The sequence below is a fragment of the Colobus angolensis genome, unplaced genomic scaffold (assembly GCF_000951035.1).
Source record: "Colobus angolensis palliatus isolate OR3802 unplaced genomic scaffold, Cang.pa_1.0 Scaffold101, whole genome shotgun sequence".
NCBI lineage: Eukaryota > Metazoa > Chordata > Mammalia > Primates > Cercopithecidae > Colobus > Colobus angolensis.
Window position 1 is genome coordinate 6,735,441 of NW_012111031.1, and position 13,082 is coordinate 6,748,522.

General features: G+C 38.8%; 1 protein-coding gene across 2 annotated transcripts in view; it reads right to left on the bottom strand.

Moving 5' to 3' along the window:
- COG3 (component of oligomeric golgi complex 3) overlaps window positions 1–13,082 on the bottom strand; it is a 76,706-nt gene that overhangs the window by 15,336 nt on the left and 48,288 nt on the right. For both annotated transcript variants that reach the window (XM_011940000.1, XM_011940009.1), the window contains exons 15-19: window positions 11,655–11,779; window positions 9,657–9,746; window positions 5,617–5,737; window positions 3,031–3,119; window positions 2,787–2,921 (exon numbers count right to left, since the gene is read on the bottom strand). In XM_011940000.1, coding sequence (XP_011795390.1) covers window positions 2,787–2,921; window positions 3,031–3,119; window positions 5,617–5,737; window positions 9,657–9,746; window positions 11,655–11,779 — 560 coding nt within the window. The remainder of the gene's footprint in view (window positions 1–2,786; window positions 2,922–3,030; window positions 3,120–5,616; window positions 5,738–9,656; window positions 9,747–11,654; window positions 11,780–13,082) is intronic.

Here is a 13,082-nt window from a genome sequence, read left to right on the forward strand (position 1 = left end):
GGGTGACAGGGAATGGAGTCTCATTCTGTCCACAACAGAGCAAGACTGCCTCAAAAAAAAAAAAAAAAAACACCTAACTAAATAAAAGAGGCATGAGATTCTGCACTTGCAGGTAATTAATGCTGAGGTTTACCTTTTAAAGTTTTCTATAAAATCTTCCTCTTTCTCTGCTATTCAGAATGGTAGTAACAGTCACTAGGTAAAAAGTGAAAAATCTTTGGTCCACAAATTCTAAGATGCAGTGTCTCAAATGGTCACGTGTGTGCGTGTGTGTGTACACACACGCACGCACACACATATATGTATCTTTGTCTCTGACTCACTCTATGCCACAGGATGAAAGGGAACTGAATCTGGAATAACACACCATAAAAGGGAAGCTCAGTCCTCCAGGCTGTGGGGTCCACTCAGTAGAAACTCAGTGAGCAGCAGTGAGGGCCCAGGGTTGACAGAGGAAAAGGGAGGCAACTACAAGTGGTCTGAGCAAGGGCAGCAGAGACTGATTATGCAGGATGAGACTGGCTTCTCATGGCGATGAGAAGCAAGGCCTTTCCCTTCCCAATCCCATTACAAAGGGAATATAAAAACAGGTCCATGAACATTTGTTCAGGGATCCCTGCTATACGCACGTAGCATGTCCATGGAGAACCATTACATAATTCAGACTTGGAATATTTTCTACATAAACCTCTATTTCCTTTTTCAAAAAAAAAAAAAAATGTTTTGAGACGGAGTCTTGCTATGTTGCCCAAGTTGGTGTGTCGAACTCCTGGGCTCAGCCATCCTCCCACCTCAGTCACCCAGAGTAGCTAAGATCATGGGCATGTGTGAATTTTTATTCTCTTGATATCTAGAAAAACTGTGCTGTTCTAGAACAACCCTTTAATCTTAGATTTCATTATAATCAACTTGCATATTTCAGAAGATTCATTCTGCTGTTCTGTTATTGTACAATATTCATCTATAATACTTCCCACCACTACTATGTGGAAGTTCTCCCAGAAATACACACTACAGTCTACCAACTTGTTTTTCACAGGGGTAGTTTCAGTAAAAACTGTAAGTTATCTGTAAATTACAAAGTACCAATACTCAAACCTTTTTTAAAAAATCAAAACCTAGAAGAAAGCATTTCTATCCCCCTCCTTTTTTACATTTTTGTGGTGGGAAAAAAATGCATATATACACACATTCCAAATACTTGGAGTAAAATCCACTTAACAAGCAGTATATGCCAGTGATAAACAAAAGAGTACTTTGTTTTAACATTTCTATGCATTTTTGGCCTTTTTAATTATTTTTTAAAACTCGTATTTTCTGTCTTTGCCACAGGCTTCAGGCATGTTAGCACTGATGGACTCAACAAGAAGTTCCTAAAGAACAATTGCTAAGCTGTCTCCTTGTTATTTCATACATATATCTTGTCTGTCCAGTTAAGATTAGTCATATTTGAAAATAAGAGCCATCATATTTTTATTCTTTTTATGATGTCCTCTGATACAAGTCTGGGGTACACAGTAGTGGTTTAATAAATAAAAATTTCATGACCTTTTTTTCTTTCTTTCTCTCTTTTTATTTTATTTTACTTTATTTTGAAACAGTCTCACTCTGTCACCCAAGCTGGAGTGCAGTGGGCTGATCTTAACTCACTGCACCCTCGACCTCCTGGCTCAAGCAATCTTCCCACCTCAGCCTCCCAAGTAGCTGGGACTATAGGCGCATGCCCCTACACATGGCTAATTTTGTTCACTTTTTGTAGTGACTAGGTCTCACTATGTTGCCCAGGACTGTTAACCAGTGTCAGACTCCAGGGGCTGGAGCGATCCTCCTGTTTCAGCCTTCCAAAGTGCTGGGATTATAGGTGTGAGCCACCACACCCAGCCTAATTTCAAGACTTCTTCAATATCTTTAAGTCCTTAGTGATGACACTTAAATTTTTTCTAAACGATTAGGATGCAACAAGAATGTCAAAATAGCCATGATCTGCTTTTCTCTTTGCTGGCATTCGCCAGTTAATGGATTTTAGCTTAGAAGACAGAGACAGAGAGAATATACTATCCACACATACAGTCAGTCCTCACTTAATATCAGCAATAGGTTCCTGAAAACTGTGACTTTAAGTGAAATGACACACAGCATGTCCTCAAATAAAGTCATTTCCTTCAACAGTTTAACATTGCTTCATTACACTATTGATGAGGAAAAAAAATTGGTTTCATTTTATGTTGTTTCACTTAAAGTCACGGTTTCCAGGAAGAGACCACCGATGTGAAGGAGGACTGACTGTATATTAAATCCATATATCTGACAGTTAACAATGCTGTGTTATAAAACTCTTCAATTCTCAATTATCCATGCAAAATGGAAGAGAGAAATGGCATGTAAAACAAAGAGGAAAACAAATCACCCATTTTAAGAATGGGAAACCCTGATTCCCAGGACTGTGGTTGCTGTCATGCAGGTCCAGGAGAAAGTGAGATTCCAGCAGAAAGTGAGAGTCCCAGCCCACATGCAGATAACCTACAAGGAGGATAAACAGAACACAGCTAACCAGGGGTCGGCTATAACTAGCTTTGCAATATTTCCACTCTTCCTCTTAAAAACGAAAACTGTGCAAGCATATCTAAAAGTCCATAAACCAAAAAGCACAGTGATTTCCTAGACAGAATCATTAAGACTTGGGCTCCCTATCTCCTTCTGCTGGAGTTCACACAAGAGACTAATTGAAGAGGAAGCCTAGGGAAGAATGCAAAGTGACTTCACCAAATAGGCACCAAGGGCCATACCTTTGTCATGAACTCCTCCAGCTGGTCTACAAACAGCTTGGTCTGCTGCTCAATAAACTGCTCACAGGCCGATTTCAGATGACGGTCTACGTCTTTTTTAGAGTCAAGATAATGTTCTCTTATCTCAGGAGTACCCTTAAAAAAAAGATAACAATTTCCTCCTGTTTTTATGTGCCTAGAAATCACCAGACATGTAAAGAATGTCGTTTATCTCCCACCACCAATGAAACAGACTCCTTCTCACCTCCAACAAGAACTCTATCAAGGCATTGTTGCTATTCAGCCTAAAAAATCTTGGAACAGTCATAGGATTCAGGATTTTAAATGCTGCATCTGTGAAACAAAATTACTCATCCAGTGAACATGGAAAGTTTCAACAGCAAAGCCATGTGTAACATACACCAGTTCTCTACCACCACAAGGCAAAAAGCCAATTCACCTTCAGCAACTCACCTCCATGAAAGGCTGAGAGTGAGATGAGCACCAGTGATGGCTACAGTACTCACAGAGTTATTTTCTAGAAGTTCGAATTGCAAAATGACTATTAATCTCAATAATTCACTTACCAAAAAAAAAGAAAAATGATAAATGGTAATTGGCACCTTAAAATGTCACTGCTTTACTTTTAGGATATTAAATAAGTTTTTAAAAAATACTCATATACTTACCCAGCTTCTTTGTTAAAATCCTGGCTGGCACGGAAATTTATTCATTTGAAGCAGAGTGAATAAACTAATGTGTCAGCCAAGAAGAAAACACCAAAAGGACATATTTACCCCTTAACCTCCAGACTAACTAGAATCTATGTAAAGTATTAGCTGAGGTCTCATTGATGTTCAAATGCAATACGATATGTTAGTCTTGAGAGGTTAGAGGTGTAAAAGTAAAGATAGTATTATTAAGTGAGTAAGAAAAAAACATCTCTTTGCTTTGCCAGACTAGATAAAGCAAAGCATGAAATCTTCCAATCTGGTTTTGCAAGCACACAGTAACATAATATTTACTGCCTTGACCCTGGTAGTAATGAAGAAGAACCTCTCTCTATCAGTTCAGTATTCAGAGTAAAGCTTTAGTAAATAGTTGTTTGTGTCTGCTGTCTTTTCTATAAGACCCCTCAAAGATTCTATCTACACAGAATCAAATCATCATATGGTGGGGTTACACAGGCTTTGTAATATTTGGAGGAAAACATACTTTCAACCAAATTTTGCCACAATCTCAAGATATTTCACTTTCTCTCACCTCAGTTGATCTACACTAGAACCAAGCAGCAACAAATTACAAATCAGAAAAAAATGACAGAAAGTAAATCAACCCTGTTCTATCCCATCACTTAAAGTAAGAACTGTCAGAAGCTGGGAATTCTTCAAGGTGTAAGAGCATGATTCCCACATCTCACACTGAAAAGAATGAATGCAATCAAAGAGAATGGGTGGGAGATGGAAGCCTCTGATGAGAATAAGCTTTAAAAAAACCTATGTGTTCTGTAAAGGCAAAAGCCAGGAAATCTGGCTCCTATTTAAAAACCAAACCAAAACGAAAACACATGGTATGCCACTTCCAAGATTAGAGAAAAAAACAAAAATAATTTAAAAATTTTAAAATCACAAAGTACATAACAGACATGCTTTACAGAACCAAAACATATTCTCCATGGTGGACAAGAGAGAGCATTAGGGAACGAAAAAGAGCAACCTGTTTTAAGAGGACTCATCAAGAGGTTACCCTGGCTCTCCGGTGAGTTAAATCAAATCCACTGTCAGATAAGCACAGGAATTGGGGAACTAAAAACCTACTATCGTTGAACATCCTATATTTGGGGTTCCTCTAAACTTTACACATAGAAAATAATTTAAGTGACCATTTTTTTAATTGCCCCAAAACATTAGAGAGAAGTTAACTGATTACATAAATGAATGGCTTAAGGCATCAGAGCATAAATCTCTTAAAAATGTTTAAGATAAAGTTTACACAAATTTGTAAGTAATTAAGGGACATGAGGGATGTTTATGGTATATCCTTAACTGCTTAAGATCAATTCTTAGAAATTAACTACTCTGATCTTTTAGAAATCGTCTCTTACCAATTCAGAGGCAAATCACTAGGATGGATGAATCATCTTTCTCAAGATGATTCAATGTCTATTACCAACTCAAAGACCCTATCTTACATGATTACTGATTTAATACCACTGAAGTTTATTAAAGCACCTGAAACTTATAAAGATGTCAACATATATTTTCATTCATTTTTGGTCTTAATGAGCTTGATAACCTGGTGAAGGTATCATGACAAGTTCATTATGCTCATTTTACCTAAAAGGAGGGTGGCGTGGGGAAGCTAAAACACCCACCCAAGATCACACAAGGGCCAGGAAATGATGGGACAGGAAGAAAACCCAATTCTTTCAAATTCTTAGATAAGTACTCTTCTCATTTTACCCAGCTAGTTTCCTGAATTTTCATAAACTGACAAACTCAACTCAGTGCTTAAAGTCATCCCAACTAGTTGACATTATTTACTTAGGAAACAGTTATTATATGGATTTTTCACTTTTTAACTGGTTGTAGGAATATGTGGCAGAGTCTAAATGAGTCTAATATTACAAACTGAAATGTCCAGATGCAGTTCCCTTCATAAAGAAAATACAGCAAGTTAGAAGTCGTTAGCATGCTGACAGCTCAGCTCAGCTCAGTACAAACAAGTAACATATTTAGCAAGCAAAGCATGCAAAAAATTGCAGATGAACATAAAATAAACCTAAAACCTGTGCTGACACATCTGGACAGATCAAACACAGCCAAGTGTGCCAGCCAGGACAGCAAAGTACCTCTAGTTTTCTTGAGGTCCAGGGAAATTTCCTTAATGGTGAATTCAGTGTGAAATGGAGCAATTTGTTCACGAAGTATCAAAAGGTGCTTAATTAAGAAAAGTTGTCCATCAATCTGAGTCTAAATTATAAGACAGAAAAATGGATATGATCACGTTAAATCAAAATAAAAGCATATATTATTAATCAACATGAATCTACCTAAGTTTACAGCCTATGGTGTCAATTCTCTTTTGTTGTGCAATGAACTTTCCTTATGCTAGAATTAAGTTAAAAAATCTTGCTTCAAACTCTTATTCGCACTGTCACTTGCTCCACTTTAAAAATCCAAGAAAGTCAGACACAAGGCTGTAAAGCAACACATTTACAGAGAGAAGTCCAATCTACTTTCACCTGGTGCAGAGGTAGAAGCGATAATGCCGCCTAACAGTGGCCCAGAGCAGAGGAGGTAAAGAAAGGCTCAAAGAATAAGCATGATCCTGACCTGACCTGGCATTCTAGTTTTTCCTCAGGAACATGGCTTTCACTATTTGGTCAAAGCAGTTTCGATATCTAGAACATCAGACATACTTATATTTATACAAATGTAAAATGATTTGGGGTTGCCATTTTGGATCCTCCTGCCACCAACAGAGCTCTGACTACCCACATCCCTGAAGGTTGAGCATGTCCTTCTGCCCTCTCAGGACCCATCCACAAGAGTCTTGTGATTCAAGCTCAGTTCTCAAACCTCTGACCCAATCCTCAAATACTGAATAATCATAGATCTCATTTCAGAAAAGAGTTTGTATATCAGTAAAAGCAAGGCTGTATTTGCTCCTTCTTGCTGTTACTCAAGGCAGAATCTTATTTTGAAAATATTGCTAATGAAGCTTTTATATTACCTTAGGAAAAGATAAAGTTATCTTTCAGTAAGCAATATAAATGTTAAAGGAGTTATTAAATGAAGATTCCTTCCCAGTCTTGCTCGTTCTCTCCACCAGTTTTAATAAACATAATCAATGACTTATGTCATGGAAACTCACTTTGCATCCTGGAACACGAAGCACCAGGTAAGCGGGAAATGCTACAGACTTTAAATACTTGCTCTATTTTTAAAAGACCTAACAACTCTGATGCCAAAAATAGTATTGTATAGATTTTATTACTTTACAAAAGCTATTGTAATGCAGCAAATAGTATCACGTTAATTTGTTGACAGGTGCTCAGTTTAAGTATGTAAGAACAATTTCTTGCCTTAAAAAACTCTTTAAGACATCAATCCATTTTCACTGATCACTTTTAAGATAAAAATACACAAGCTTGGCTGGGCGCAGTGGCTCGCACCTATAATTCCAGCACTTTGGGAGGCCGAAACAGGCGGATCACGAGGTCAGGAGATAGAGACCATCCTGGCTGACATGGTGAAACCCCATCTCTACTAAAAACACAAAAAATTAGCTGGGCGTGGTGGCGGGCACCTGTAGTCCCAGCTACTCGGGAGGCTGAGGTAGGAGAATGCCGTGAACCTGGGAGGCCGAGCTTGCAGTGAGCCGAGATCGCACCACTGCACTCCAGCCTGGGCAACAGAGCAAGACTGCATCTCAAAAAAAACCAAAAGTACACAAGCTCAACCATGAAAATAATAAGCTAGTGTCTATCAAATTGAGAGCTTCTCCGTACATACTTAAACTCTTACAATACGCAGGACACAGAATTAGATAAAAGAGGATGGCCTACAGATAATGAGGGTAAAAGACCCAACAATCAAAAGGCTTTTCATGCCTCCCTTAAAAGAAAGGACATGGCCAGGTGCAGTGGCTCACGCCTGTAATCCCAGCACTTTGGGAGGCTAAGGCGGGTGGATCACTTGAGGTCAGGCATTCAAGACCAGCCTGGCCAACATGGTGAAACCTTGTCTCTACTAAAAATGCAAAAATTAGCTGGGCATGGTGCGCACACCTGTAATTGCAGCTCCTTGGGTGGCTGAGGCATAAGAATGGCTTGAATCCAGGAGGTGGAGGTTGCAGTGAGCTGAGTTAGTGCTACTGCACTCCAGCCTGAGTGACAGAGTGAGACTCTGTCTCAAAAAAAAAAAAAAAAAAAAAAAGAGAGAGGACAGTGGTACAAGAGGACATAAGCCTATGAACTTTTTTTAAAATTAGGTCATATTTTTCCCTCCTGAGATCGGAGAAACACATGATCATTGTAGAAAATAAAGAAATGTGTAGGGAATAAAAGAAAAATCATCCATAGTTACCTAAAAGCTTTCACTGTTACATATTTTCTTCAATGCATTTTATTACATAGTCATACCGTATATCTGATTTGCATCTTAAATATCTATTATCTTAATATGTTTAAGTTAAATTTTATTGTTTCATTTTAAAAAATTTAATGACTGTGTAATATTGTTATATAAAACATGCCACAATTTACTTAACCATATCCTTAACATTAGACATGTGTTTTCTAATTTCACCTATTATCAGAAATGTGTGGGCACAGACTTGGAAATACTTGTTAAAACTTAAATCTGCCTGTCTATAACTTTATTTCTAGTTTCATTTCACCTCTCCATTTCATGAATGAGAAAAATATAGTGGTCACAAAGATAGAGCTTTCCTAGCAAGAAGATCCCAAATTATTCTGTGGAGATTTATATATAACTTCTACATATGTATATATTATATATATTACATAATATATAATATATAATATATATATAAAAACCTTGAACTTAAAAGTCACATTTATAAATCCATGTCAAAAAAAGTTAACAGGATTTGAACACTCCAAGTGGGAAGAAAATTTTGGCTGCAAACAGCTCCCACAGCTCCTTCCCTACAAGTGACAGGTATTTTAAGAGGAGAGTTAAGCAAAGCAACACTTTTGAACATACTCTACTTCCTGGGGAAAAAAAAAAAATCTCAGGGCCTGTGGGAGAAGCACATGCCAGCAGCCTTCAGCCCCAGATCCCTTCTGGATTAAAAACTGTAAACCGCTAAGTGTGGTGGCTAACACCTGTAATCCCAGCACTTTGGAAGGCTGAGTCAAGAGGATCATTTGAACCCAGGAATTTGAGATCAGCCTGGGCAACATGGTGAGATCCTGTCTCTACAAAAAATAAAAAATTTAGCCAGATGCCTGTAGTCCTACTGCTCAGGAAGCTGAAGCAGGAGGATTGCTTCAGCTCAGGAGGTTGAGGCTGCAGTGAACAGAGATCATATCACTGCACTCCAGCTCAGGTGACAGCGTAAGACCCTCTCTCAAAAAAAAAAAAAAAAAAAAATTGGCTGGGCACAGTGGCTCATACCTGTAATTCCAGCACTCTGGGAGGCAGAGGTGGGCAGATCACTTGAGCCCAGGAGTTTGAGACCAGCCTGAGCAACATGACAAAATCCTGTCTCCACAAAAAATACAAAACTTGGCCGGGGCATGAAGGTACATGCCTGTAGTCCCAGATTCTTGGGAGGCTGAGGGAGGAGGATGGATTGAGCTCAGGAGTTCGAGGCTGCAGTGAGCTATGATCACACCACTGCACTTCAGCCAGGGAAACAAAGCAAGACCCTGTCTCAAAAACAAACAAAACTGTAAGTCATATAGTCATAGCGACCCCTTCTAGTCACACAACCCAGAGTCACAATTACCTGTCCTCAAAATTGACTCATTTCCTCCATGTAAGAACATTCAACTATTTAAAACATTATCGTAGAGATGATTATAAATTGTGATGTTTCCTTGAAAATGCTTTCTTGGTATTCCAGGGAAATAGTACCATTTCCCCAGTGGCTAGGACTACAACAAGAAACCTTTATCCTATAGAATGTATAACCTAAATACCACTTTTGGTACTTTAGTACAGTTGGACTCTCTTATATAATACAGTCTTTATTAAGCACTATAATGAAATACCAGCTTCTCTCAAAGAGCCTCAAAATTCAATCACATTACACAATTTCTACTGCCAAAACAGCTTTAAACTTCTGTGCCTATAGGTAAATGCTATATTCCACAATATTTTACCAGGAAACAAGATTTCACCTAACACTTCATCAAACCTTGTTTTTGCTGATAGACTCTGATGCTCCAAGTAAGGACTGAATGCAGGCAGACAATGCTTCCTGTGATAATCCTTGGAACACTGCCCTCTGGTGGAATAAAAGAGAATAATCAGCCTGTGGCACTTGCAAATAACAATACCTGCTTGTCCTCATGGTGGGATTTACTACTCCTACTGTTCTTCCTGGTTTCCTATTCCCATACAACCTTTCTAGACCAACACATAGATTTGTAATGTGCAGTCATCTCTGGAAACACTCATGTGACCCTTCAAAAAATATCGATTAGCATGCCAGGCACTGTGCTAGATGCTAGAAATGTAGGCAGGCATGGTTCTGACCTAATGGAGCCTTCGCTCCAACACGATCTCATGTGGGGCTGTTTTTTAAATCTCTAAAACCAACTTTAAAACAAACCCTCAGTAAATCTACTTCTAAAAATACATCAGAATTGTATTTTAAGAATTCACGTACATGGCTCTTCATTACAGTATTATTTAGAACAGCCAAAAACTGAAAATAACCTAAATGTTCAAAGACAGGGGACTGCAAATAAAATACGACTAAATCTAAATTATAGAACACTGTTTAAGAAATCAAAGAATGCTGAAGGAGGCAGTGAAATTCATAATCGAGTTAAAAAAAAAAAAAAAAAACAGCTTACAAAATGGTATGGGCAGTATGATTCTTTATTTAATTCTGCCATTCCCAGAGGTGTGGCATGGTGGTTGGACCAGGACTACCGTCAGTGCCCTTGCTTCCCTCCCAGCCTCCATTCTACATAAATATGAGCCTATTCATTATTAGGCCACTGTCCTGGGCCCTGGTCTCCAACTTGATGTTAATTCTCTTTTTACATTGCTTCTCCCCATTCTGTGGTTTCCCACAAGGCTATTACTATAGGAAGGAGAGATTAGAGCTGCCACCTGCTGGGTCACTAACCCTGCCTAGGAAAGCTTAAGATGAGCAGCTTAGACCAAGACCCTTGCCTTCCCCTGCTCAGCCTTAATGTATTTTACACTGGATTGTCTTTCCTCACCTTTGATCAGTAAGACTAAGTGTTAAGATTTGAATATAAGCTAGGTGAAAAAAGAATAAGCAAGTCTAAGGCATAAGACAAAACTGGCAGAGTGACCTCCTCAGGCCTACCTACTATTTAGCTAAAATCCCTGTTAAGCACCCTAAGAGGCTTTTTTTTACTACAGTCTGTGATGACAATGGGTTCTATGTGGAATATGCCTCCTGTGTATTTTCCTTGGGATCCTGACTCTATTGCAGGAAGTTGCTGAATCTTAGCCTAATATCATTATTCAATAAACCTAACGGACACCCTGGGGAGGAAGCAATGCCAAATGTCCAAACCTCTCTCTGGAAGAGATCTCATCAGCTGGGCAAAAAGGCTGAGACATCTAAGTCTGTAGAAGTGATCTGGGCCCATCCTTAAGAGTCCCAGAACTGGGCAAAAGGCACTTTTGGTAGCATTTCAAAATCTATAAGCACAAAGCCCAGCAATTATGCATTTTAAATTAAATATAGAGTAGTATACACTCTACTGAGCCAATGAAATGACTGTGCAGTCCTAAGACTCTGGTATAAAATATCTCTGTGGTGTAAGGGTAAAAATGCATACTCCTTTTGAACCATGTCCTTAAGAAACAGTGGCATCTAGACAATTTATTACATGACTGCTATCTTTAATCATTGCTCCAAATGCAGTCAGGGTCTTCTTCTCAGGAATGCACATATAAAACAGTCGTGCAAAATTTGCCCACACTTTTGAGGTGTCCATAGACTCCCCAAAGCCCATTACTGAATTATAAGTTTCTATAGAAAGTTCAGGTTAGAAATTCCTAAATTAGCTTGACCTCAAGTTACTTCTATATCTAAAAATCATGATTTTAAGAATATCCAACAAAATACTTTATCAAGATCTTAAAGTGTAAATTAAAAAATATTTCAAGTGAAGGAGCAAGCAATTCACAGTAAAGATACACGTACATCTATGCATCTGTATAATTTGGAGAGACAGACAAGAGTTCTTCGAACCGTAGGATACCACATTCCATGAAGATCTGCTGGAGAAATCGTGGTCTGTGGTCTAGGATTAAGGGGTTCTGTTGAACCTAAAACCCAAGTGGAAAAGAAGACACATTTCACACATGTGGATGTTTGTCTTACAGTAATTTCCATGGCAACTATAAACTGTTTATTCTTATTAGCTATCAATAGCTAGAGGGCACCAATTTTTTCCCGCCTCAGTTTTCATCAAGAATACCGTAAGAAATCTAAATCAGTGACAGGTGAGATTTAACACAGTGAGAACACACATGAATATGGACATACATACATTCCAGCTTCATACACATATGCTCAATCCAAGTTGCTTTTCCAAAATTGTGATCAATAATCTTTATGGAACATAGGAAAAGCATAATCACACTATAGAATGCAGCCATTAAAAAGGAGGTAGATCGGCCGGGCGCAGTGGCTCACGCCTGTAATCCCAGCACTTTGGCAGGCCAAGGTGGGCAGATCACGAGGTCAAGAGATTGAGATCATCCTGGCTAACATGGTGAAACCTCATCTCTACTAAAAATACAAAAATTAGTCAGGCGTGGTGGCACGCGCCTGTAGTCCCAGCTACTCGGGAGGCTGAGGCCGGAGAATCGCTTGAACCTAGAAGCCGGAGGTTACAGTGAGCCGAGATTGTGCCACTGCACTCCAGCCTGGGCAACAGAGTGATTCTCTGTCTCAAAAAAAAAAAAAGGAGGCAGATCTCTACGTAGTCATGAGGAAGCAGGTGGGAACCTGTGGAGGTGGGGGAGTAACAAGAAAACAAAGCACTTCTAAACAGGGGGATTAATCAAAGCAGGTTTGCCTGTCGGCCTGTCTTCCACACTCTGAGTCAAATCACATACAGGTCTAGTTAGTACATTCAATTCCCAGGTGACCAGAGCGGGCTTCCCCCCACCAGTGGGAAAGTCAGAAAAGGCAGCCTCTGAGGCCTGTGAGGAAGAGCAGGTGGGGAGTGTGGTTGGGCAAAGACACCTCTGTAAGGGAAGTACAATCACTTCTGGGTCGAAGGACCAAATTTCAAATGAACCACGAAAAGTGGAGCTGGTATAATACTTTGAGACAACAGGTGATATTGGAAGATGGTCTAGGCATTAGAGGACATTAGCAAACTCATTAAATTTTTAGTGCAATAATGGTTTCTTGTTAAATAAAAGATGTCATTATTTTTTGGACATGCTGAAATACTCAAGGGTGAAGTGTTGATGATGTCAATAATTTAAAATGGTTCGTCAAACATATTTACACATGCACACTCCAACATATACATATATACACATACACATATAAGTGTATATATGTGTGTGTATATGTGTGTGTGTATACATATATATATAAACATATATATAAAAT